Source organism: Oryctolagus cuniculus, chromosome 1 (assembly GCF_964237555.1).
Source record: "Oryctolagus cuniculus chromosome 1, mOryCun1.1, whole genome shotgun sequence".
NCBI classification, from domain to species: domain Eukaryota; kingdom Metazoa; phylum Chordata; class Mammalia; order Lagomorpha; family Leporidae; genus Oryctolagus; species Oryctolagus cuniculus.
Genome location: NC_091432.1, coordinates 233,107,107 through 233,132,679, shown reverse-complemented (window position 1 = coordinate 233,132,679; position 25,573 = coordinate 233,107,107). Strand labels below are relative to the sequence as shown.

At 62.4% G+C, this 25,573-nt stretch overlaps 1 protein-coding gene across 1 annotated transcript in view; it reads right to left on the bottom strand.

Moving 5' to 3' along the window:
- HMCN2 (hemicentin 2) overlaps positions 1-25,573 on the bottom strand; it is a 141,462-nt gene that overhangs the window by 5,592 nt on the left and 110,297 nt on the right. The window contains exons 70-90 of the mRNA XM_070058093.1: positions 25,480-25,561; positions 25,257-25,393; positions 24,702-24,843; positions 24,477-24,621; positions 23,489-23,616; positions 22,799-22,955; positions 21,969-22,090; positions 19,852-20,016; positions 17,378-17,485; positions 16,970-17,104; positions 16,494-16,628; positions 15,494-15,684; positions 14,023-14,236; positions 13,181-13,315; positions 12,177-12,367; positions 10,768-10,849; positions 6,660-6,929; positions 2,644-2,793; positions 1,192-1,329; positions 983-1,104; positions 410-647 (exon numbers count right to left, since the gene is read on the bottom strand). Of these exons, the coding sequence (XP_069914194.1) occupies positions 410-647; positions 983-1,104; positions 1,192-1,329; positions 2,644-2,793; positions 6,660-6,929; positions 10,768-10,849; positions 12,177-12,367; positions 13,181-13,315; positions 14,023-14,236; positions 15,494-15,684; positions 16,494-16,628; positions 16,970-17,104; positions 17,378-17,485; positions 19,852-20,016; positions 21,969-22,090; positions 22,799-22,955; positions 23,489-23,616; positions 24,477-24,621; positions 24,702-24,843; positions 25,257-25,393; positions 25,480-25,561 (3,187 nt within the window). The remainder of the gene's footprint in view (positions 1-409; positions 648-982; positions 1,105-1,191; positions 1,330-2,643; positions 2,794-6,659; positions 6,930-10,767; positions 10,850-12,176; positions 12,368-13,180; positions 13,316-14,022; positions 14,237-15,493; positions 15,685-16,493; positions 16,629-16,969; positions 17,105-17,377; positions 17,486-19,851; positions 20,017-21,968; positions 22,091-22,798; positions 22,956-23,488; positions 23,617-24,476; positions 24,622-24,701; positions 24,844-25,256; positions 25,394-25,479; positions 25,562-25,573) is intronic.

Genomic DNA, 25,573 nt, shown 5'->3' with positions numbered 1-25,573 from the left:
GCCTGCCTGACCTCAGAGCTAAACTCTCATCACTGCCCCTTGTTCAACCTTCAGACCCTGACCACCTGTGCATCTTGAATGGTCCTTGGACGAGACGATAAGGCACCGGGGTCCCCGCGGTGGTCCCGCCCCCTGCTGGCGCCTCGGGAGCAGGCACCCTTGGGAAAAGAGGGCGTGGCTTGAGTAGGAACAGCCTGGAGTGGGGCTGGGGCCTTCTTCACCTTGGGGCCTGGGGGAGGCTCTGGACGCGTGACCAGGAGTGGCCTGAAGAACTCACAGGAGGTGGCCTGACCCAGAGGTGCGCGCTCTCAGCCCCCAGGCCTGGCCAGGGGATGGGGGGCTGTGCACAGCCAGGTGCTCTGGGCCCCTGGCAGGGGGGTGGGGGCGGGACCCAGGGCGGCGGCCTCACCAGCTCGCAGGGCCGCGGTGAGCTGGAAGCGCAGGGCCTGGGCCTTGGGGTCGAAGGCCGTGCTGACGGCTGAGGCCCGCAGGTGCTGCACCAGCTGGGGCTGGGCGCCCCGGGCCGCGTCGTACCGGATGCTGTGGTTGCAGTGCAGCCAGGCCGGCAGGCCGCCGTGCAGGAAGCGCTGCGTGGAGCCCACAGACAGCCGGCCGGGCCCCGTCTGCACGTAGCGCTCCTCGAAGTCCTGGGGGAGGAGGACGGGGCTGGCACTGTAACCCCCAAGCAGCCTGGGACCCTCGGCACCCACTCAGCCCTGGGGGAGCCCCTCTGTCACCGGGAAGCTGGGCTGAGTGCCCCCGCCCTGGGCCCCCAGCCCTGCCCCGTGATCCCCCGCGTGACCCTGATCCAGCCCCTGCTGGAGTGTCAGCAAGCAAAAGGGGCCTGCTGCTCTGTCGTGGCTGGGAAGGAGTCCCTGTTCCCACACAGCCCGCCCACGCTCAGGCCCCGCCCACGCTCAGGCCCTGCCCACAATAGGCCCCGCCCATGCTCAGGCCCCGCCCACGCTCAGCCCCCCCCCACCTGCATGTGTAGCTCCGCATCGGCCAGGTCCGCAGGGACAACACCGTTGACGACCACGTCCAGGAGTAGGAGGCCGGCAGGGTCCAGGCCCCGGGCCACTTGGGTCATTGTCAGCCGCTCTCCTGCAGGCAGTCCAGGGTCACCTCGGGGACAGGCCCTGGGCCCCACCCACAGCCCCACCCGGCCCACCTGGAAGGGACCCTGCTCACCTGTGTCGAACTCCACGTGTGACTCCTGCCGGAAGCTGCCGCCCGTCAGGGACTGGCCATTGAGGGCTTCCCCGCCCTCTCCGCTCAGGGCCCAGTAGATGGGGGCAATGGTGACCACGAGCACCCGCATCAGGGGCCCTGGGGGGCAGCGCCCGAGGCCAGGTCAGGCTGGGCCCTCTGTGGCTCCCCACTGCCCCTGCCCTCCTGGCCTGCACCCAGCCTCACGGACACCTGCACCAGCTACTCAACAGCACCCGGGAAACGGTGCTCCCTCCACGAGGAGTAAGGTGGCTGCACACCAGGAGGTGCACGTCCCATACTGATGCCCAACCCAATTCAGCAGACGCAGGGAGGCCCCCCCGCGTCACCACGAAGCGGGGGACGCGCAGAGCCGGTTTACGGTTCTGCTGGACGCAGCTGAAAACCATTCAAGTTTCTACACCTGCAGCCGTCTCCTCAAAGGGCCCGGCAGAGGCAGGACTGCCCCAAGCCACTGCCTCTGAGCAGACAGCCCGCACAGTGCCCGGATGTGGGCTCTCAGACCTTCAGGTGAGGCCTCGGGCTGGGCCAGGGGGGCCCCGCCCACACCCCGCGGGCTCAGGGTCACTCATGTTAATGGAGAGAAGCTGGAGCCCCCAGCGAGGGCATCTGCCTCCAGGGAACAGAGCCTGGCCCACGGACCTGGGGCCAGATGTTTCTCTGCGGCTGTCACAGCTGGAAAAGCAGCCGCCGGCTTCCCTCTCCGCTGCCAGCCAGCTCAGAGGGACCCCGGCCAGAGACCCCCCGGCCCCGCACTGTGCGCACGGCACAGCGGCCAGGACTTTCACTGAGGACCCTGTCTGCCCTGGCCTCCCCTGTGAGGGAGACAGCCAGATCTGCAGGTCTCTCCAGAACACTCCACGACTGTTTGATGAATCTGCGAGCAAGTGGACCTCTCTCGGTTGCTGAGGTTTTCTGGCTAACCCCCCCCCCCATTTCCCTCTCGTGTCCCTGAAGCACACAGCCCTCCCTTGTAACTACGACTTGTCACTCTGCCGTCAGCCCCCGCCACCAGTGGGAATCCCCACCCCCAAAGCAGCCAGCAGCTCCGAAAGCGCTTGAGGCCGTCACTGCTACCACCCAGGGTGTGCGCCAACAGGAAGCAGGAGCTGCAGAGACGGGACTCAAACCCTGGCACCCCAACCTGGGACGTCAGGGTCCCAAGAGGGATCTTAATGGCTGCGCTGACCAGCACCCCTCAGTCTGGTGTGAAATGAAGATGCTTTGTTGAGGAGCTTACGGGGTGCAGGGGAGCTGCCCCCACCTACGTCCACTTTGGCTTGTGTTTAGCTGTGAGCGGCATCACACGTCCCCCAGGCACCAGGCCCTGCGCCAGCCTCAGAGCAGGCACTCTGCCTCCTGCAGGGCCCAGCGTGGGTGGGAGGGCCCCAGGGGGCAGAGGCGCCCGCTTACCCACTTCAGTCGGGATGTGGCTGATGCTGCTCTGGATGGTGGTGACCCCGGAACCCGCCTCCTGGTGCACGCTGGTGTTGAGAGTGGCCACTCCAAATTCCTGGCCATTGATCACCCCGATCATGCTGCCCCGGCTGCCCCGGGGCTCCCCTGTGTGGAAGAAGGATGGCAGTGACGCTGTGACAGGTGCACTATCCACTCCCCATGCCCCCAGTGCAAGCAGGAGCCGAGGGCGTTCCCACCGCGTGTGGGAGTGAACGGAGGCCCAGGGCCGTGAAGCAATGCCCAAGGACACACAGCAAGTAAGTGGCAAAGCCGAACGCCCAAGGGACCCAGGCTCCCGTGGGAGGGGGACCTGGGCGGGTCGAGATGATGGACAGCTGCTATGTCTAGCTCTGCCCTTGGTGCCCTAAGCTACACCAGAGATGGCTATCAACTGCAAAGCTGAGGTTGAGGGCACAGACTCGCAAAGACCCACTGGCTTAGGCCAGGAGCCCATGAGGGTGGGGGCTGGCCCACTGGAGGGGCGGGGGCACCAAGCCAGGGCGTGCACTGTCGTCCGAACATTCCCCATTCCTTCAGTGGCTGGCTCCAGCCGCCCTGCAGCTGGCCTGGCTGGGGGGTGTGGGGGGGGAGGCGCTGTGTGAGCAGAGGCTCCTTAGCGCTAATCTAATAGACGCTGCGGGCACAGGGGCGCTTCCTCTGAGTAATGGGCCAGCTGGCTCCCAGGGACAGATGACATTCCAGGAGCAAGAGACAGACGCGAGCCTGCTTCTCCCTGCCCCGGCTCGCAGGGGAAATGAACGACAAATTGCCCATGATCTGTCGAAAAATTACATAAATCATTCAGCTGCCAGGATCCAAATGGGCAAATTGGGGAGGGGGGGCTGATACCAGATTCCAGGAAGCTGCGTCCTACAGCCTGTGTCTGGGGTCTGATGAGAGGTCTGATGAGATTTGACGCCCATCTGGGGTGCACCTGCCCTTGGCCTCTAGGGAGGGGGTGAGGAAGCCTGGGGCCGCAGACAGGGAGGAGGCAGGAGCTGCCTTGGGAGGGAAGGAGACAGAGCCCGGGACCGGCAGCCATTTCCCAGAGGCAGGGGCTCTCGGCGGCCCCGTGTCCCCCACAAGGCCAGGCTGGGACCCTTCCAGGCAGGGAGGGAGGACACGCTGATACTTGGGACTTGCCCCCCCCACCCCCCGACACCTAGCCATGCCCCTTGAAGAGACTGTGCTGTCTGTGGAGGCACCCACTCCACTGTGCAAAGATGGCCCCCCTGCATGGATTTGAGAGGGGAAACTGGAAGAAACTACGTTGCTCATTGAACCAGGCCAGCGACTTTGGGACCAAAACCACACCCACCGGGTGAAAGACTAGCACCTGGGTGGGTTACGGTGGGTGTCACGCACAGTGGAGGAAGCACAGGAGCAGGCTGCAGGGCCAAGCTGGGGCTGCCACCTCACCTCTGGGAAGCAAAGAGACATCTGTACCCGCAGAGGGAAACGCCTGGGAGCTGAGCCCCCAGGAGCCGCCTGAGCTACTGCCGGTCGTGGAATTATGGGAGATGATCGCGTTTCTCTTCAGAGTTCTGTGTTATCTGGGCTGCCTATACTGAGCTTAAGGAGGGAGGAAGTCTTGCTGCTTCCATTTAAAGAATAAGGGGGGGGTCGGCACTGCGGCTCACTAGGCTAATCCTCCACCTTGCGGCGCCGGCACACCCAGTTCTAGTCCCGGTCAGGGCGCCGGAGTCTGTCCCGGTTGCTCCTCTTCCAGGCCAGCTCTCTGCTGTGGCCCGGGAGTGCAGTGGAGGATGGCCCAAGTGCTTGGGCCCTGCACCCCATGGGAGACCAGGAGAAGCACCTGGCTCCTGCCTTTGGATCAGCATGGTGCGGCAGCCATTGGAGGGTGAACCAACGGCAAAGGAAGACCTTTTTCTCTGTCTCTCTCTCTCTCTCACTGTCCACTCTGCCTGTCAAAAAATAAATAAATAAGGGGGCTGTTATGGATCGAACTGGGTCTCCCCCACCCCGATTTGTATGCTGAAGTCCCAATCCCCAGGACTGCCGAATGCGACTTTATCTGAAACCAAATTAAAATGAGGTCATCAGGGCAGGCCCAAATCCAACGTGACAGGTGTCCTTAGGAAAGGGTGATCCGGACACAGACACCCAGAGCATCCCGTGAGGACCAAGGCAGGGCTCAGGGTACGGACACGTCCACAAACCAGGGACGGCCAGGCCGGAGCAGATTCCCCCGCATGGCCTCAGAGGTGGGCAGCCCCGCCGTGGTCTTAAATCTCCGGTCTCTGGAGCAGCATGACAGTGTCTGCTACGTAAGCCCAGGCATGGGGCACGGGGCCACAGCAACACTAGGATCAAACACACAGGGCATGTGCACGGCGCTGGGCGGGGCTGGGGGCTGCACACAGGCGAGGGGAAGAACCAGAATCAAGGTCTGGAATAGGGGAGGGTCTGCTCTCCCCCAAGACAGCGACCCAGGACAGGGGTCAGAGAACCGCTGGCCCCTCAGAGCCCCACTTGCTGGTGTCCTGCCCGGCCTGCAGCAGATGAGACCAGGTGCCAGGAGGGGCCCCACCTGCAGCTGACGGACAAGGGCTCTCTGGGGAAAGGTGCTGACACCGTGTGTGTGGCGATAGGTTGGTGACGTCTGCCCTGGGCAGGGCAGGAGACCAAAGCCACACAGAGGAGGTCTTTGTGCTGACCACCCAGAAGTCTCAGTCTCCAACTCCCCTTTATGCAGCTGGGTTTTAGTTGACTTTTTGTTGCTATGACTCAGTACTACCAACGGGTACTAATTCATAGAGCAAAGAGGCAATTCATAGAGCATAGAGGTTTATGCAGCTCCCAGTTAGAGGCTGGGAACAGCAAGAGCATGGTGCCGGCATTCTGTTGAGTCTGAATGGGTGAGGCCATCACACAGAGGAACACAGCAGGTGCACCACCCGGGGTCACAGAGGAACACAGCAGGTGCACCGGCTCATCTCTTTTTTTTTTTTTTTTTTTTTTTTTTTTGACAGGCAGAGTGGACAGTGAGAGAGAGAGAAAGGTCTTCCTTTGCCGTTGGTTCACCCTCCAATGGCTGCCAGCACTGATCTGAATCCAGGAGCCAGGTGCTTCTCCTGGTCTCCCATGGGGTGCAGGGCCCAAGCACTTGGGCCATCCTCCACTGCACTCCTGGGCCACAGCAGAGAGCTGGCCTGGAAGAGGAGCAACCGGGACAGACTCCGGCGCCCCGACCGGGACTAGAACCCGGTGTGCCGGCGCCGCAAGGTGGAGGATTAGCCTAGTGAGCCGCGGCGCCGGCCTTTCCTCTCCTTTTGAAGCTACGGATATATCACAGTGGCCCTGACGTCATGATCTCTTCCAAACCCCAAAGATCTCACCTTCAAACACCACTAAAAAGCAAAAATGTCTCAAACAGCTGAACTTTTTCTGAATGAGGAGGCCATTCAGAATCATCTCACTGCGGTTTCCTGGTCCTCTCCCCCCTTCTGAAGTCGTCTGACCTGAGGGTAAAGGGGACTGACCAAGGAGCCCCAGGAAGGCAGGCTTAGTTACGCCAGCAAGCAACGCCCTTTCTGACTGCATCCCCCCACCCCTGGCAGGCCGCAGGCAGGGCACAGGTCAAGTGCAAGGTCACAGCGACCCCCATCGGGAGCACACCGGCCGCCCCTGCCTCATTGCCTGATTCATGGGCTTGCGAAGGGTGCAGAGGACACGCGTCTGTGGCAGCGAAGCTGGAATACCCAGGGTCCCCTGTCCAAGAGGCGGCAGACAGCCCCCCTGAGACTCAGTCTCCCCCACTGTAAACAGACAGGCTGGGCAGGATGACACACAAGGGCCTCCAGGCTGGTTCATGCTGTCTGTGACTCAGAGAGGGGATCAGGGACGGACAGGGCAGCAGGCCAGGTCCCCAGTGAGCAAGATGCATGACAAGCCCCTGTGCAGGGCAGCCCCCCTCTGTCCCTGCAGGTCTGGGCTGGGACGCCCCCTACCTCTCACGACCAGGAGTGCCCGGGCCTTGGCGGAGCCCAGCAGGTTGTGGGCAATGCACTCGTAGACCCCCGCGTCCCCCGCCTCCACGCGTTTCAGCCACAGGCTCCCATCCGGCAGGGTCCGCAGTCGCCGGCTGGCCCGCAGGGTTCGGCCCGCCCGCAGCCACTCGATGGTAGGTGCCGGCTCCCCGGTGGCCTGGCACTGCAGTGCCACGTCATCCCCTGATCGCACTGTCATGTCCTGGGGCTGCACCTCCAACACCGGGGCACCTGCGGGCGGCCCAGGCAGCTTTTGGGAACGTTGCAGCGTTTGTGTGTATTCCACGTTAGGAACACAGGGGGCGGCAGCAAGCAAGTTGCACACGGACCCCGCCAGCCCGTGATCCTGCCGGCCCGGCCCTCCGAGCCCTTGTTCCCCATGAATACTGGGTCACACCGCAAACAGCGGCTTCCCCTGCCCCGCCACGCCCAGGCATACCTATCTTCCCACGCCATTAACCATTCATTTTTAGTGGGTACGTGGTACTCCATTGTTAGATCTGCAGTCACCCCTCAGTATCTGCTGGGGACTGTCCCAGGAACCCTAACGGATTCCAAACCCCACGGATCCTCAAGACCTGCCATCAACCATGCAGGGCTTCCATGGACCCCACGCACATCCCCGCCGTGCACCACCAATCATTTCTGGGTGACTTAGAACGTCTATCGCAGGTAAATGCTACGTAACTAGTGGCCGGGCTGTGTTGCTCAGAGAATGACAAGGGAGAAGTCTGAATGTCTACTGCAGGTGCAATTGTACAATCGGTTCGAGGGCTGCAGGTGTGTGGGGTGGAGATGAGGTTGCCAGCTGGGCCCTCACAGCCACACTGCAGCTCCCGGCTTTGAGCCCTGGCTCTGCGCCTCGTTCCAGCTCCTGCAGATGCAGACCCCGGGAGGCAGCAGTGATGGCCAGGGGGTCGGGCCCCTGCCACCCGCGTGGGAGACCTGGATTTAGTCCCTGGCTTCCAGCTTTGGCCCGGCCCAGACCTGACCATTGGAGGCATTTGGGGCGTGAACCGGGGATCTCATTCTCTCTCTCTGCCTCTCAAATGAGGTTGGCTGCATGCGTGAGTGTGCACTCTGCGGGCACAGACGGCGTGCTGTGATCTGCTAAAGCAAGCTCTGTTCTAGACACGGAGGCTGTTCCTGGTGACGAGGCTCCCCCTGCTCTACTCTGTCCCACAAAGCGGGAGGACACGCATCACGTCACTGCCTGCCCCTGTTTTCTCCTCTGAAAGACAGGATGGGACTTCCTGTCCACTTAGGATTCCTGACCCCCAGGACGGTTCACGTGGGATGCCCGGTGCTGCACGCATTGCGGGCAGGAGAGCCAGGGGCTGCTGGGGAGGGGTGGGGGTCCGCTCCACCAGACACCGCAGAGCAGCGCTTGCCACGCGCCTGTGAAGACCAGCGCCACCGAGCGAGGGTCCCGGTCCCTTCAGAGGCCCTGCTCTGCCAGCCCCTGGTGGGCTTGGGCGGCAGCGCTCTGTCCTCTGCCTCCGGGGTGTGTGTCCGTCCGAGGCTGTGCACACGCATGGGCGTGTGGGAGCTCCCTCCGCCTCTCTTGTGTAAGCCTGCTTGTGACTCAGGGCACGCTCAGACCATCACTGATCGTCTCGAGAGCTTTAACTTCATCCCACCCCCCGAGACCCTTTCTCCACAGGGTCTGGGGGTTGGGATGTGGGTGTACCCTAGGGAGCCATTTAGGAGCCTGCCACAGCCACGGTGGCCATCTGGGGGTGACCCAGCGGACAGAAGACTGCTCTCTCCCTGTCGCTCCCAACCCCCATATCCCCTTCTCTCTGTAACTCCGACTCTTGAAACAAACAAACAGAAATCATTAAAAACAGAAGGATCTTCATGGCCGTGCGAGTGTGCGTTCTCCCAGAGCCATGAATGTGGACATGAACCTCCACAGAGCACGCGCCCAAACGGCGCCCACCCAAATAGTGGGAAACCACAGAGCGGTGAAGACAAAGGAAACCTATCCCACACGGACAATGCGGACGACGTCACAGACAGGGCTGGCTGTATGTGAACCCTGCCGCAAGAGCGCATGTGACCTGGCGGCTTTCTGGGCAAGTCCGCAGACCAGCCGGAGCAGGCGCGCCGGCCGTGGCTGGGTGCACAGGCAGCCGAAGCTGCCGTCCCCAACGACTAAATTCAACCACAGCCCATCCGAACCGAGACTCATTCACCCACAGGAAGCTTCTAGAGTTTTGCACGAGAGCAGAGAAAGTCTATGGTTGCCGGGACTGTGTCCACCCCAGCCCACCGCACCTGGCCATCACCAGGGCTTTGTTTGGGCAGGGCTGGCCCCGGGGGTGGAGCTGACCTGCAGTAGGGGAGGAGAATCGTGGTCAGGAGAAGCAGCTAAACTGGCAGCGAATGAGTGGAGAAGCCCTGGACTGGGCTGGCTGGGGGCCCTGTGGACCGGGCGAGCCTGGACAGTGGAGAGGCTGGGCCTGCTCTCACAACCTGAGAACCCTTGGCCCACGGTTCAGAGCTCTGGTCATCCTTGTCCTGGGCGTGCAGGGGAGTTTCAGAGTGGATGGGACCGCCAGGTGCTCGAGCCCCTGGGTCTCCTTCAGCCTCCAGCTCAGCGCCCGTCTTCGGATGCCGCCAGGGCAGAAGAGGTGGCCCCTCCCACGGCAGGGCACCAGGTCCGTCCCCTGCTCGGCCCCCACAGAGCCACCCAGAGCAGGGAGGGAGCCTCACTACCGCTGGGCAGGCGCCCCTCACAGGGCTCCTGTGTGGCCCCCACAGACACTATGGAGAAGGGGCAGAGGTGGGCGGGGCCTGTGTCCCTCTCCCTCAGCACACGGGGCAGGTGAGGGACAGGTGTTGGCTCCCTCGGGGGGCCTTTGTTGACGGGGCGGGGGAGGGCGTTTGGCTGGTGTGGGGCAGCTCCTGTCCAGACACTTCCTTCCCAGAGATGCTGTCCCCTCCACCCCCTTAGCACAGAGGCTTCGGTCAGGGCCACGGCTTCTCCAGCACCCGGGGCCCAGGCAGAAGAAACGCAGCGAACTCAGCACCACGCTGCTCCTGGGCGCCGAGACCTGCCCCATCCTCCCTCCTTTCTCCACATTGCAGAGACCCGCATGGAACTCCTGGCTTCAGCTAACCAGCCCTGGCCACTGTGGCCACTGGGGGAGTGAACCAGTGGATGAAGACCTCTCTCTGTTTCTCCCTCTCCCTCTGTAACTCTGCCTTTCAAATAATAATAATAATAATAATAATAATAATAATAAAAACTTTATAAAAAGAAATCCCTTTCTTTTCAAGGTTGAATAATATTAAGCTATATGAATGGGTGAATTTTATGGAATGTAAATTATAACTCAATAAAGCTTTTGTAAAAAATAAAAACTGGCAAAAGTGGGGACAGTGATTACTGGGGTGAGGGCAATGGCTGGGTGGAGGACTTGCTGGAGGGCCTGGGAGCTGATACTACCGTTGCACTTCTTAAATTTTATTTATTGGAAAATCAGAGGAAGAGAGAGAGAGAGAGAGAGAAGCCTCAACTACTGGTTAATTCTCTGAATGCCTGCAACAGCCAGGGCTGGGCCAGGCCCAAGCCAGGAGCTGAAAACTCAAATCAGGTGTCCCACATGGGTGGCAGGGACCCACATCTGCTGCCTCCCAGGGCGTGTGTCCCCAGAAGCTGGGCCCAGGCGCTCTGACGTGGAATGTGGCATCCCGAGTGGCCTCTTAACCACCAGGCCAAATGCCCCCTGCTGTGTTTTCTGAGCCAGGTGCTGGTGCGGGTGGACGGACACTGTGACGCGGGCTCTCCGGCACACATGCTCTCCACGTGGTCCCCACCCAGACGGCCCCACGGGTTCCTGTGAGGTTCAGGCCTGCTTTCTGAACTCTCTGAGGCTTGGCAGGTGCCAGGAGCCACTGTGATGAGCTCCATGGGAGTCTGGGTTTCCAGGCTGGCCCCAGGCCTGGAAGCTGGGTCCCGGGCCTCCCCCTCCACCTGGGAGACTGGTTCCCAGCCACGGCTGCCCCCGGGCTCCTGCTCCACGGAGGAGGCGAGGCCAGGGATGGGGTGGGGGACACTCACTCTGAAGCAGGACGATCACCACTTTCTTCACGGTGCCCACCTCGTTCTCCGCCACGCACTGGTACTGCCCCGCGTCGTCCATCTGCAGGTGGCACGGGAGAGTGGAGCAGGTGCTCAGGGAGGAAGCAGCTGGGAACAGATGGGCACCGAGAGGGCCACAGGGCCGAGACCCCTCCGACCAGCAAGGAGCAGGAGCACCAGCCGGCTGGGGATCGGGGTCCCTGGCCAGGCCTCCAGAGACTCCGAGAGACCCCAGCCCCTTTCTCGTCTGGAACCGGGCGGGGCAAAGACCATAGCCCTGGAGTTGCTGCTCTGCGTGGGGCCACCGGCCGGGAAAGGCGGGCTTTTGATCCACCTGCCCCAAATTGTGCACGGGGAAGTGTTCTTGCGCCACGGCAAGTTATTTGGGGTTCCTTGGACAGAAAGGGTTCCATGGTTCACGAAGTTTGGGAAACACTGGGCCTCCCACCATGTTTCTGGACTGCAGGAGCTCTCAGAGCGTTTCCCACGCAGTGGGAGTCTCCTGGAAGGGGGGCAGCTGCAGCCTGCCCTGCCTCGGGGGCCACGGGCAGGGGACGGCCGGGAACCGCCCGGCTCAGAATCCCTTCTGAGAGGCAGGCAGCACCCCAGGGAGGTGTGGCTGGGCCGGCCCAGGGAGTGACAGGCGGGAGCACAAAGCTGAGAGCGTAGACTCGGCTGTGGGAACCACAGGAGAGCAGGCTCCACCCCACGGCAGACTCTGCTGGAGCCACTGCCGGCCACCACCACGGCCCCGAGCCTCGCTTCCCCGCCTGTCGGCGAAACGCGCTCTTCAAGTGCGAAGCGTGGTGCCTGGCACGTGGTCAGCGCTCGGTACCGGCGCCACCGCTGCGGTCACCACCTCTGCCCTGATCTGCGGCGGTCAAGGCCTCCCAGACAAACTGGAGCCAGGACTGGCTTGAGGGCTTCGGAGCAACCACTGGAGCGTAGGGCATGGGTGGAGGGGGACAGGGGCTGCCCAGGCCGGAGGCCCTGGGAACAGCAGGGAACAGGTGTCAGGGACCTGGGTGGGCTCCTGCCCGCTGCATTTACTGGGCACGGGCTGCTCTGAACTTCAGTGTCTTCCCCTGTAGAGTGAGGCCCCACGGGGCTTTACTCATCCTATGCTGGGGGCGTTACCAACAGACCACGCCCAAAGACCTGGTATGGATCACGTCCCTGGTCCTCGCTATCAACCCGGGAGGCTGGGACAACCATCAGCCCTGCTGGAGGGCGGGCTTGATTGACAACGGGAAAATTCAATGCCCCTGCGGGGTCACCGGGACCCTGGGGAACAGGCAGGGAGTGCTCAGGAGCCTGCAGAGGGTCAGAGGAAGCACAGGGCTGTGCTGGTGCCTGGCCCCGCCCCAGGGCGCCAGGCCCCGCCTTGCCTCGGTCCTGTGGATGGTCAGCGAGCCATTCTGCAGCCGGCGCCGGAGGCGGCTGCCCCGCAGCGGGAGGCCATCTTTGGTCCAGTGGATGTTGGGCGCTGGGTCCCCATGGACCACACAGTCCAGCCGGATGCTGCCTCCCACAGGTTCCACCAGGTAGGAGAAGGCCTCCCCATGCAGGGTGGGAGCCTCTGTGTGGGGCGACAGCAAGGGAATAGTCAGGTTCCCTTCGGGTTCAACGAGGCTCCTGCTAGCCCAGCAAGGCTGTGGGTGCTCAATGCATCAGCTAAGACAAACAGCTTCCATGTCATGGGTCAAATCTCACAGGATGGCAGAGTCACCAGGAACTGTGCTGATTTGAAACTGAGTGCAGTGATCGATTAGTGATGCCTGAGACGGGCACAGGAGGGAATGCAGTGCTACGTGTGTCGTAACCTTGCCCTCAGAGACGCATTACACTTGCTGCAGAGGCATTTTGGAAAACATGAGCATCAGGGCAGCTGCTGCACTCAGTGTGGCTCTCAAACCACTCCTGGCTGTCCCGTGCGGGTCCCCATTCTTCCTGGTTTCCTGAGGCTGAGTCTCCCCAAAGCTGCAGCTATGACTTGGTGTCCTGGGCTGCTCTTCCCTCTATCCAACCCCACCCCCGCTAAGGTTGAGCAAGTGACGTCATGAGGTCACTGAGGGCCATGGGGCTGCTCCCAGGGGAGCAAGAACACTGGGGACGACTGGCAGGCCGGGAGCCTCACTGTCCGGTGGCAGATGCCAGTCCAACTCCACCTACACCCGGCTCATCTGGGGAGTGTAACAAGTACTGACACCCAGCCCCACCCTGGAGAGGCTGTTTACTGAATCACGGGTGCGGCCTGGGCCTCAGCACTCTGTAAAGCCCTCCAGGGGATGGCCGCGCGCCAGGGTGAGGGGCCAGCAGCTTGGAGGTCAGGGGCCTGTTTCTTAGAAAGCAACAGCTGGGCTCTTCCCGAGGCCTGGGGCACACGGCTTACCCTTCACGTGGACAAAGCTGGCGGTCTGCACGCGGCCCACGCTGTTCTCAGCCCAGCAGACGTAGGTCCCGCTGTCCTCTCTAGTGACCGCTTCCCGCTGCAGTGTGCTGCCCCCGTCCTGCTCGGACACGCCCTCTGCAGCAGAGAGCAAGAGGTCCCGGGACCCGAGTCAGGGACCCTTGCATGTGCTGAGTAAAGACCCGGACATGGTAGGGGGTGGCCCTTCTCCCTGGCCGGGGGGCACAGGCCCTGTAGGCCCTGGATGAAGAGCTGGCCCTTACTGCCTTACGGGGCATGCTGTGAGCCTCACACGACCCGAGTGGAAACACCACCATGACACCTGGGGCGGCAGAGCCTGTTAACGACCGAGCTGTGGGCGTGGCTCCTGCCTGCGTCCTTGGGACCCCTCGTTGTCTGCGTGTGGCAGGAAGGCTGGGCTCGCGCAGGCCCGACCAGGAGCCGTGGTCCCCGCTAAGCCCGACTGCAGGTGTGCACGGGGGTTTCCCAGCACCCAGCCCTGGGTTTAGGAACACGAGAAGCATCCTCTAATGTAAGGAGGGGCCCAGGGAGCAGGGTTTGCCGAGGGTGCCACATGGGAGCTGCAACTCTGGGCTGGAGCCCACCTCCTTCTGGCCCTGCAGGTGGGCTCTGACAGGTGTGGCTGGTCACGTGCTGGGCTGCCCCGCACCCTGCCCAGGGCCAAGTCGGCAGACCCGCCGCCCAAGGCTGGCCGATGGTCTCTCCACCTCCTGTCCACTGAGTTGGTCTGTGCATCCTCCTGCCCTCCTCAGCACCCCCGGGGTCCTGGGTCTCTGTCCCGGCCACCCACTGCAGGCCCAGACCTGTGACCGGCCGGTCGTTGTGGGTCCAGCCGATGCGGGGGGTCGGGCTGCCCCGGGCCGCACAGCGGAGCCACAGCCGGTCCCCGAGGCGCAGGCTGCGGTCCCCGGGCAGGGTGGTGAGTGTGGGCAGTGCCAGGATGGTGAGGTGCACGCGGCGGCGAGCCAGGCCCACGGCGTTCTCTGCGGTACATGTGTAGGTGCCAGCGTCCTGGGCCTGTGGGCAGAGGGAGGCAGGGGCTCAGAACTGGCCCCACCCTGGTAACGGGCTGGAATGTTCCAGGGGACCCACTCCCGCTGATCCCCGGGAGCACCTGGCCCGGGGAAGTGAAGCGACGTGTTCAAGGTCACACAGCGGCAACCGGGCCAGCTCCACCTTGGCTCCAGCGCATTCCTGCAGCTGGAGGAGCCCAGAGCCAGGGGCATGATGGGAGCGTCCTGTGGTCAGGTCCTGGCCTGCACCAGCTGACCCACGCCTGACTCTCCTGTGAGGAAGGTCTCCACAGACAGGGCCTGGCCGAGACCCTGAAGGGGAGGTTCCCGGGCGCACTGCAGGGCTGGGCGCTCGACACAGCACTACCTGCTCCCTTGTGGGGCAGGGGCTGCCATGTTGCAATGACAGAATCTGATGGAAGTTGGGGTCCCACCTGCACCCCTGGCTCAACACTTCCCCCAGGCATGGAGAATGCTTCACGTCAACATGTGTTTTTGCTTTGGAGACACAAAGTCATCACCAAGTCCCAGCGGCTCCCAACGGAGCTCCTGCCCCCAGAGCTGACTGTGGAGGCCCAGGTTCAAACAGCGGTTCTGTCTCTTGGCCCCAGTGTTATCCCAGGACCACCAGGGACGCTTTGGGCCTCGGCTTTGTCAGCTGTGTGTGGGATGGTAGCACCTGTGTGCCTCAAGTTCCAGGCTCCTAGGCTGCCCAGGGCTCAGCACAGAGTGTGGGATCAGACTCAGCACAGAGTGGGGGACCAGGGTTCAGTATAGCATGGGGGACCAGGACTAAGCACAGAATGCAGGGTTAGGGTTCAGCTCAGAGTGAGAGACTGAGGCTCAGCCCAGAGTGGGGGACCAGGGCTCAGCTCAGAGTATGGACTGGGGCTCAGCCCAGCATGTGGGACCTGGGCTCAGCTCAGAGTGAGGGACCAGGACTCAGCACAGAATGCAGGGTTAGGGTTCAGCTCAGAGTGGGGGATCAGGGCTCAGCTCAAAGTGGGGGATCAGGGCTTAGCTCAGAGCGGGGGACCAGGGCTCAGCACAGAATGCAGGATCCAGGCTCAGCTCAGAGTGTGGGACCAGATTCAGTGCGGAGTAGAGGACGGGAACTCAGCACAGAGGGACCAGGGCTCAGCTCAGAGTGCAGGACCAGGGCTCAGTGCACCAGGGCTCAGTGGACTGGGGCTCAGCAGGCAGTCACTGTTCCCAAGCTGCTATGGTTTTTGACCCTTTGAACCTGTGGACTGGGCCTCACCTCCAAGTTCTTGACCAGCAGCTCCCCAGAAGGTTGGAGGGTGAACTTCCCCTGGCTCCCAGACAGAGGCTGGCCGTCCTTTTCCCAGGTGATGTCAGGCTGGGGACTGCCCCTGGCTGTGCAGGGCAACAGGGCGTGGGAGCCTTCGGCGGTGGACAGGTCGGGGAGGGTGGGCTCGATCACAGGCGGGACTGTGGCAGAAAAGGCCCACTTGGAAACTGGACCAGTGTTGGGTGGGCCGCCTCTGCCCTAGGGCCCTTGACCTTGGCATGGCCCCTCAGCCCTACCCTATCGGCTGCCCCTGCTAACTCTGGTCCAAGGTCCTTGCCCATGGTCACCAAGGACTCCCTGAACTTGGCAAAGCTGTGATGGGTGACCCATTGCACCTGTGCACACACACAGTGATGGGAGCTCAGCACAGAGGCCCAGCAGACTGTCCCTGGGCAGACGCCTCATGTCTGACAGCTCCACATCACACAGGGTGGGTGAGCCAGCTAGGCAAAGGTGACGTGGGGCCAGGAGACCCCCTGAGGTCATAGCTGAAGTCCCTCTCCAGCAGCCCGCCAGCACAGCCCGAGATGCCCACCGAGCAGGCCATGGGGCCAAGGCAGGAGTGCCGTGTCGGCCACTCCCGGCAGACTCCCCAGGGTGTGGCTGGTGAGGTCCCCTTTGTCTTCGGGGAGATGAACGGTCAAAGAGGAGGGTGAGGTTAATAGGTGAATCCTGAATGTGCTCCTGCAAAGCCACATGATGGCCACACTGGTGTCCAGCAGGGAGTAGGGGAAGGCCGAGAGCATGGGGGGTGGAGTTGTCTGAGGCCAGGTCAAGAGGAGAAGACAATTCCCCCTAATTCCTTCTAGAACCATCAGTGCTGGCGTGGGGGTGGGGTGGGGTGCAGGGGTGTGTCCTGCCGGGACCCAGAGCTGGGTAGCGAGGGGAGGGGCTCCCGGAGCCTCAAAGCCCCCTGGTCAGCAGGGCCCCCAGCCCCTCCTCGGCCCACCTTGTACCACCAGCCGCGTCTTCCCCATGGCGCTCCCCACGCTGTTCTGCGCGATGCAAAAGTAGTTGCCGGTGTCCTCCGGGCTGGCACGGAGAATCCGCAGCTGGCCGCTGGGGAGGACCTGGGTCCTGGACGCTGGGTGTGGCAGAGAAATTGAGGGGTGGTAGCTGGGGCAGGGGACCCCCGGGGAGGGGAGGAGAGCGGCGTGAGCCATGCTGCCCGCCAAGCAGCAGATGACTGACTGGTCCCGGCGGACGAGTGATGGAGCGAGCGGAAACCCAGCCCTGAGACCAGCTGAGCCACGCGTCCCTGACCACTCAGGCTGTGGGGACACCGAGCAGGGGCGGGGACGTGCCTGGGCGGAGCAAGGCCGTGGGGTCCCCTGGGGCAGGCAGGAGAACCCGGGGAGGCTCAAACCCTTGGGCCGTCCTCCACTGCTTTCCCGGGTCATTAGGGCTGGCTGCTGTGGGTCTCACCTGCGGGCACGCTGAACCCCTCCTTCTGCCAGGTGACCGTGGGCCGGGGGATGCCCAGGGCCTCACAGGACAGCCGCACTTCCTCTTCCTCGACTGCCCGAACCACGCTGGGCAGTGGCTTCACTACGGGGGAGGCTGCGAAGGCACGGAGAGGTGGTGGGGGTGGGGTGGCAGAGGTCCCTCGGGTGCCATTAACGCCAGCCCCTCCACCCAGCAGTCTCTAAAGAGACAGAAGGTTCTGGAAGCCTCAGCTGCAGCAGCAGTGATGCAAGGCGCCGCCCTTTTCTCTTAAGATCCCACCAGGGAGTCGGATCAGAGGCAGAGCCGGGCATCCGGGACCCAAGGCCTTGCCTCCCCCACAGCCCACCCCTCTCTCTAGCTCCCCTGGCCCAGGCCTCTGCCTCTTACCTTGCACAGTGAGGACCACGTGCTTGCGGGCTATGCCGGCAGAGTTGCGGGCTGTGCAGGTGTAGCGGCCGGAGTGGATGGGGAGGGCCTGTCCAATGTCCAGGGCACCTGAGGGGGAGAGGGGGCCCCGGCGATGGAGGTGGCTGGGCTCTGACGCGCCCCTGGCCTGGTGCTCTGGCCCTGGACACTCACCTGCCTCCCTACCCGCGGTACACAGCACAGGGGGTCAGATGGGGAACCTGGTGTGGGCCGGAGCAGAGCCAGTCTCCTGGTGTCTGTTTCCCCACGTGTACAAGAATCAGACACGATGGGCTCAGACGCTCCAGGATCTGCCACTGCCCTGCCTGCAGCCCCTGGCTCACGGGCCCACACCCTGCCGCTCTCGCCAGGCGCTGCCAGAGGACTTGATCCTACGGGGCCTCCCGGGGTTACTGCCGCCTCTCTCTGCCTCTTGCCCACCCGCCCTCGGCCTCGGCTGCCCGATAAACACCGTCTGTCTCCCCAGACTGCAGGCTGCGCCTCGGCCAGGGAGTGAGGGGGTTTCAGCACCATCCTCCTGCACCTCTGGGCACTGGCTGGGGGGCGGGGAGCAAGACCCACAGGACTCTGCAACTCCCTGCAGCCCCCGCCCCGGCCCCAGACGAAACCAGAACCGTGGCTGACTGCGTGGGGGCTTTGCCGTAGCCACAGGTCGGAAGGAGTGGCCCATGGCTCCCGAAGGGCCTGAACACCATGGGGGCGGGCTTTGGCCCAGCGGTGAAGATGCGCGCGTCCCACATCGGGCTGCCTGGGTATGACACCTGCCCCTGCTCCTGGTTCCAGCTTCCTGCCAGGCAGATGCTGATGGCCCACGGAACTGGGTCCCTGCCACTCACTGGACGGATCTGGGTGGGGTTTCTGGCTCCTGGCTTTGGCTCAGCCCACCCCCAGCCAGGGTGGGTATTTGGGGAGCAAGCCAGGAGATGGGAGGTCTCTCTTTGTTTTTTTATCTCTCTCTTTTTTTTTTTAAACATTTATTTACTGGGGCCAGCACTGTGGCACAGCAGGTTAAGCCACAGCCCGCAGCCCTGGCACCTGACTGGGCACCACTTCGAGTCCCAGTTGCTCCGTTTCTGATCCAGCTCTCTGCTAATTCATCTGGGAAAGCAGTGCCCCTGTGGGAGGCCCAGAAGCTCCTGGCTCCTGGCTTCAGCCTGGCCCAGCCCTGGCCATTGCAGCCAACTGGACAGTGAACCAGTGGATAGCAGCTCGCTCTCTCTCTCTCTCTCTCTCTCTCTCTTCCCCTCTCTCTGTAACTCCACCTTTCAAATAAATAAAATAAATCTTTCAAAAAACAGATTTATTTATTTGAAAGTCAAAGAAAGAGAGAGAGGGAGAGACAGAGAGAGAGAGAGATCTTCCATCTGTTGATTCATTCCCCAGATGGTTGCAACAGCCGGGGTTGAGCCAGGAGCTTCATCTGGGTCTCCCACATGGGTGGCAGGGGCTAAAACCCTTGGGCCATCCTCCATTGCTTTTCCCAGGTCATTAGCAGGGAGCTGGGTCAGAAGTGGAGCAACCAAGACACAAACTAGAACCCATATGGGAAGCTGGTGTTGCAGGTGGCAGCTTCACCCGCTATGACACAGCACCAGGGCCCTCTCTGTCTCTCTATCTCTCTCTTTTTGACAGGCAGAGTTAGACGAGAGAGAGAGAGAGAGAGAGAGAGAGAGAGAGAGAGAGAGAGAGAGAGAGGTCTTCCTTCCGTTGGTTCACCCCCCAAATGGCTGCTATGGCCAGCGCGCTGCGCCGATCCGAAGCCAGGAGCCAGGTGCTTCCTCCTGGTCTCCCATGCGGGTGCAGGGCCCAAGCACTTGGGCCATCCTCCACTGCTCTCCCTGGCCATAGCAGAGAGCTGGACTGGAAGAGGAGCAACCGGGACAGAACCAGCGCCCCAACTGGGACTAGAACTCGGAGTACCGGCACCGCAGGTGGAGGATTAGCCTAGTGAGCGGCGGCGCCAGCCCCTCTGTCTCTTAAGTAAGAACCCCTTAGCTCTGGGCTGTGGCGCACACACTTCAGGACAAGTCGGCTGAGCGTGGAGAGTCCCCTGAAGTTGCTACCTTTCTACTTTGACAAGCAACGGTGTTTGGAAAGCTGCCATCACACCAAGCTTGACTTCATCAGAGGAAGAGAGACTTCCACACCAAAGGGGGAGCGCGGCGTCGCCGAATCAGGGATAAATCCCCCCCCCCCTCCCCTCGCAAAGCGCTCAGCTCACAGCTATTCCCCTCGTTTTGCCTTGAAACAGCACTGAGCTGCCAGCGAGCATCCGGGAACCACTGCGGGCTCAGCTGGAGGCCACAGAGGCTCAGGGAGGGAAAGAGGGCGCCCCCGGCCACCCAGCCGGGGCAGCAGAGCCAGGGCTGTCCACCTGGCTCTACCTAGGGGCTCTGTGCCCATTCTCTGTGTCTCTGGGGTCCGCCCTCACTTACCTGAAGGCAAGACGCGGTAGCCGCTCCCCCGCGCCCCGAGCTGGGCGCCCGCCTTGCTCCAGGAAACTTCTGGGGCCGGCACACCTGTGCTGTGGCACGTGAGGACCACAGGCGCCATCCTGGTCACGGTGAAGTCCGTCTGGTCGTCCGCAATGGTGGGAGGTACTGAAACCCGAGACAAAGCCTTGCTGAGGGCACAGGGACACTGGCTGGGGACCCTAAGCAGAGGCTGGGGGGCAGGGTGACATGGGGGGGGTGGGGAGATGGGCAGGGACAACAGACTTGGGCTGTCTCCTTCGCTCATTCAGCAAGTGTCTGGGGGCTCAGGGACACGGTAGGACTTTAATCAGTTCATGGAGAAGGGCCGGTGTTGTGTAGAAGGTTAAGCCTCTGCCTGCAGCGCCAGCATCCCACACGGGCTCCAGCGGGAGGCCCAGCTGTTCCACTTCCGATCCAGCTCCCTGCTAATGCATCTGGGAAAGCAGCAGAGGACGCCCAAGGGCTTGGGTCCCTGCACCCACGTGGGAGATCCGAATGAAGCTCCTGGCTTCGGCCTGGCCCATCACCAGGGGACGGATCTCTCTGCCTCTCCCTCTCCCTCTCCCTCTCTAACTCTGCCTTTTAAATCTATCAATCTGGCCGGCGCCGCAGCTCACTAGGCTAATCCTCTGCCTTGCGGCGCCGGCACACTGGGTTCTAGTCCTGGTCGGGGCGCCGGATTCTGTCCCGGTTGCCCCTCTTCCAGGCCAGCTCTCTGCTGTGGCCTGGGAGTGCAGTGGAGGATGGCCCAAGTGCTTGGGCCCTGCACCCCATGGGAGACCAGGAGAAGTACCTGGCTCCTGCCATTGGATCGGCACGGTGCACCGGCCGCAGCGTGCCGGCCGTGGCGGCCATTGGAGGGTGAACCAACGGCAGAGGAAGACCTTTCTCTCTCTCTCTCTCTCTCTGTCCACTCTGCCTGTCAAAAAATAAATAAATAATATCTATCTATCTATCTATCTATCTTTAAAAATAAAGTTCATGGGGGCCAGCACTGTGGCGCAGTGGGTTAATCTTCCACCTGTGGCGCCAGCATCCCATGTGGGCACCAGTTCTAGTCCCGGCTGCTCCTCTTCCGATCCAGCTCTCTGCTGTGGCCTGGGAAAGCAGTAGAAGATGGCCCAAGTCCTTGGGCCCCTGCACCCTCGTGGGAGACCTGGAGGAAGCTCCTGGCTCCTGGCTCCTGGCTTCAGATCGGCTCAGATCCAGCCATTGCAGCCATTTGGAGGATAAGCCAGTGGATGGAAGACCTTTCTGTCTCTCCCTCTCACTGACTAACCTACCTCTCAAATACATATATAAAATCTTTAAAAATAAAAGTTCACGGAGAGATGGAATTGCAAGGTAAGTTCATTTTGAGGCAAAAATCCCCTTGAAATCCATGCAGTTTTCATAATGTTAATTTTTCTTTTTTTTTCTTTGAGAGGCAGACACACACAGAGAGACAGAGACAGACAGACTGACAGACAGAGATCTCAGCTGCCTGTTCACTGCCTCTGGTAGCTGGGCTGGGGCCAGAGCTGGGAGCCAGGCCCTCCATCCAGGCGTCGACCACTGGAGCCATCTCCACTGCCTCCTGGGGGCTGCATTAGCGAGAAGCTGGAGCCAGGAGCCGGAGCCGGGGACTGAACCCAGTGCTCTGATGTGGAGCGTAGGTGTCTGATAAGGTGAGTGCCCGCCCCTGTGGTGTTCAAACACTTCTTTCTGACAAGTGGTTATGGCATGAGCAGGACGCTGGAGACAGGAGCCAGAGCAGGATTAGAACCCAGTGTCCTAACCACTAGGCCAAACCCCACCCCAGAGGGGCCGATTTCAACCAGATGAGGACAAGGTACGACCTGGGTTTAGAACATCCAGGATCGGGAGGGGCCTTCTGCCTGTCCCATACACCAGCAACTATGCTGGCGCTGGAGTTGGTGGGCGGTGGGGAGGAGGCAGGATCCAAGAGGGCTTCCTGGAGGAGGTATTGTGGGAAGCGCAGGAAGACTGGCAGGAAACCAGGGCAAGTCCTGCAAGCAGACAGGGGACAGGGGCTGCCCCGACCCAGGCTTCCTGGTCCACCTCCCACCCCGACTCACCGAGGACGGTCACCTGGTAGAGCCTGCGGGCCTCGCCCACCTCGTTGCTCACCACACACTCAAACTGGGCTGAGTCCTGGGGCCCGGGGGCCATGAGGAGCAGGGCATTGGATGGCAGGAGCCTGGGAGAGGCAGACGGGTGGCTGAGGGACTGGCCAGGCTGGGCCAAGACGAGGCTGCCAGGGCCTTCCTGCCCAGGCGTCTGGATGGGCGTGGTCTCACAACCATTGCCCCTCCCTCTATTCGGGCTCCCAGCCCTGACTGTAGTATTTCTTCTAGAAGTTTCTCCCACCAAAGGTCTAGCAGTTGGGTTTAGGGTGTGTCTTTATCTCCCGCCCTGTGTGTGCCTGCACAGTCGCACAGGGATAACTTCTGTAATAACAGCCACGCTCAAGCCCCTGTCCAGAAAGCAGGTGGATGGAGCACCCGTGGCGACCCGGCACCCTGCAAGGCAGATGCTGGGAGAGGCACTGGGGGGGTCAGGTCCCTCAGTGCGCCCCACGATCATTTAACACGAGCTGCCTTGAGCAGTGGGGAGACAGAGCCGGGGGAGCAGTTGGCATGTCCAGGCTCAGCCAGAATGAACTCAGACCTCACAGTTTGTTCTTTTACGGTGACTGTAACGAGTGTAACTGTCGGGCTGTGTGTCCCAAACGCCCTCGTCCCCTGCCGGGCGTCTCCGTCTCAGTGCAAAGACCCCCGGAGCCCCCCAAGGCTGCAACACAAGCTCTGGTCCCCGCCTTGTTCCTGGCCTGGCCCCGAGTGTGAGGTGGGCACCCCTCCCCCCCACCCCGTGCATCTCAGGAAGCCCCAGGAAGGGCAGGTGTTACCGGTAGGCGCCTGGCTGTGGGCGGAAGTCCAGCTTCTGTCCGTCCTTCCACCAGGCCACCAGGGGCTTGGGGGAGCCGCTAGCCTCGCAGGGCAGCGAGGCCGGGACGTGGGCTGTCAGGGTCACGTTGGAGGGGCTGGGGCTGATGGCTGGCGGCTCTGGGGAGAGGACAAGTTGTCAGGAGACAGGTGCGGGTGGGGGCAGGGCTGTGGGCTCTCTTAAGGCTGTGCCCCGAGGTGGAGCCCGGGAGAGGGGGTGTTCAAACCACCCGCAACCCATCCTGAGATGGCAAAGGCAGGGTCAGGAGAGACCCCGGGGGGAGAACATCCAACAGCCAAGGCTGGGCCTGGCTTCCCTGAGCGAGACCTGCAGCGCTCAACTACCCATCAGCCCCTGCTTGAGGCCAGGGCCCAGCAGAGGGGCCTCCCGCAAGGCCACAGATCCCGGTGACTGCGTCACTTGTTTGCCTGCATTTCCCTTCGGCACACACTTCACATGCATTTAGCAGGACGGTATCGTCCCAGGGCTGCGTGATTTGTGCACAGGAATCAACACTTTGTACTAATGGGCGCTGCAGTCAGAAACCTTTGGGAACCACTGCCCTGGTTCCCGACCCGGAAGCTAAGCAGGACCGGGTCCTGGCAGGGACTGGGCACTCAAGGCAGGAGCCAGCCCTCCCCACGGCACTCACCAAAGACGCGGAGATGGCGGCTCTGCCGGTCAGAGCCGGCGGAGTTGGATGCCACGCACACGTAGTGGCCGGCGTCCTGGGCGAGGGCTGGCTGGATCCGCAGGGAACCCCCGGGCAGCAGCTCCAATCTGGAGTGGACAGAGGGGTCTCCATGGAGACCGCGGGGCCCTTCCCCAGTAAGACAGGGGTGGGGACCTTTTTTCCTGCCAAGGGCCACTGGCTATCCATAGCATCATTCGCGGGCCCTGCAAAATTCTCCACTCAAGAATCAGCCTGCTATTCATTCACTGAATTTCTAGCCTCTCCTGCAGCCAGGTGCCTTGGCAGGGCCGGATGTTCCCCACCCCTTCAGTAAGAAGACACCAACTTGGGGCTGAGTCCTGCACCTGTGAGGTCAAGGTCAGGGTGACAGCATGAGCGGCACCCCGCCCTCAGCCCAGCATTAGACAGGTCTAGAGAGGGGCTGCTTCTGGTTCCCCAGTCTCCTTCTGGCCCCTGCCTCTCCCCAGGAGCCCACAGGCAGCACCATGTCCGTGGTGTCTGGGAATGGCTCCTCCCCAAGTACCTGGCTGGACTGTATAATCCCGCCCCCAGCCCCAGTTGATTGGACCAGGATGGACAGATCCCTCCTTCAGACTGAGCCAATGACGTTCTCCGCTCTGGGATGTGTGATTCACAGGGAGCTCACTCTGCCTTGGAGCCGAGGAGCCAACAACTAGGGGTCCCTGGGTGGGTCAGGGTGTGTTTCTGCCTGCTCATTGGTGGGGGTGGGGAGAGAGAAAGAGCACACACAAGCCACACACAACCAGAGACACTGGGAGAAACCCCTGGCCACTCCATCACTTAGCAGTGGCCTCCCTGTCCCTGGCTTTGGAGAGGTGCCCCATGACCTGGCGATAAACTCACTTTTCTGCTCCACCTGCCCAAGTCGGTTTCTGTTTACAGCCCACAAAGACCCTCCCGGATGCACTCCCATTCCAGCTCCCACCTGGGGTTCCCAGGATCCAGAGGGGCCCCGTCCTTCCTCCAGGTCACGAGGGGCAAGGGTGCACCGTCCACCCGGCAGGGCAGCAGGACCGTCTGGTTCACCGAGGTGTTCACGCTGGGTGGTCCCTGCTGGATGGTGGGCGCCACTGGGGAGGGGCACAGAGGGAGTGGGTTGGGCACCTGTCACTCCGAGGAGCGTGGGCAGGGCGGGGCAGGCCACACTCACTGTGGATGTCCACACGGAAGGCCACACTGGTGCTGCCCGCCGCGTTGCGGGCTGTGCAGTTGTAGTTGCCGCTGTCGGCGGTGCTCAGGGCCTGCAGCTGGAGGAACCTGCCCTGCTCGGGGAGCTGGGTGTGGGCGTCCGCCTGCAGGGTCCCCACAAGAGACAGACCCTCAGCAGTGCCTGGCTGGGCCAGGCAAGGGGGACCAGGGTCTCAGACGATGGTCTCTGCCCCACTCCAGGCTGGCCGCGGGCCCTGACCCCCTGGAGGAAGAGAGCTCCTGTCCAAAGACTGTGACCCGTGAGTCCACGGCTGCAAACTGGCGCCACTGGCGGGTGAGCGCAGAGAGCTTCAGTTCCTGGCCCCAGGACACACAGCCAGGCCGCGCAGCGCGAAGGTGGCTTGGGGAGAATGCTGGGGTGTGCCTGTCCCAGCCTGAGGATAGGATGGCGAGGGGCAGTTACCCATGGAGCCGCCCAGGGCAGCGCTGGGACCCGGGACACAGTGTGGCGAGGGCCATTGCCGTGAGGGGCAGAAGGCTGGGCCCTGGTGCTTACCTGCAGCAAGATGCCGTCTCGGTGCCACTGGATCTCGGGCGCTGGCTCTGCCTCCACCGAGCACTCTAGGACCAGCTGCCCTGGGGCCAGGCCGACCACAGAGCGGAGGCCCTGGGGCCCAACAACATTTGGGGGACCTGAGGAGCATGAGAGAGCGTGAGAGACCGACCCATCCCCTCGGGGTCCATCCTGCCTCCCACTCCTGCCACCCTAAACCCCCTACCTTGAACCCTGACCCGGAAGCTCCTCTCAACTTCACCTGCTGGGTTCTCGGCCAGGCAGGTGTACAGCCCAGCGTCACGTACCTGGGGACGAGC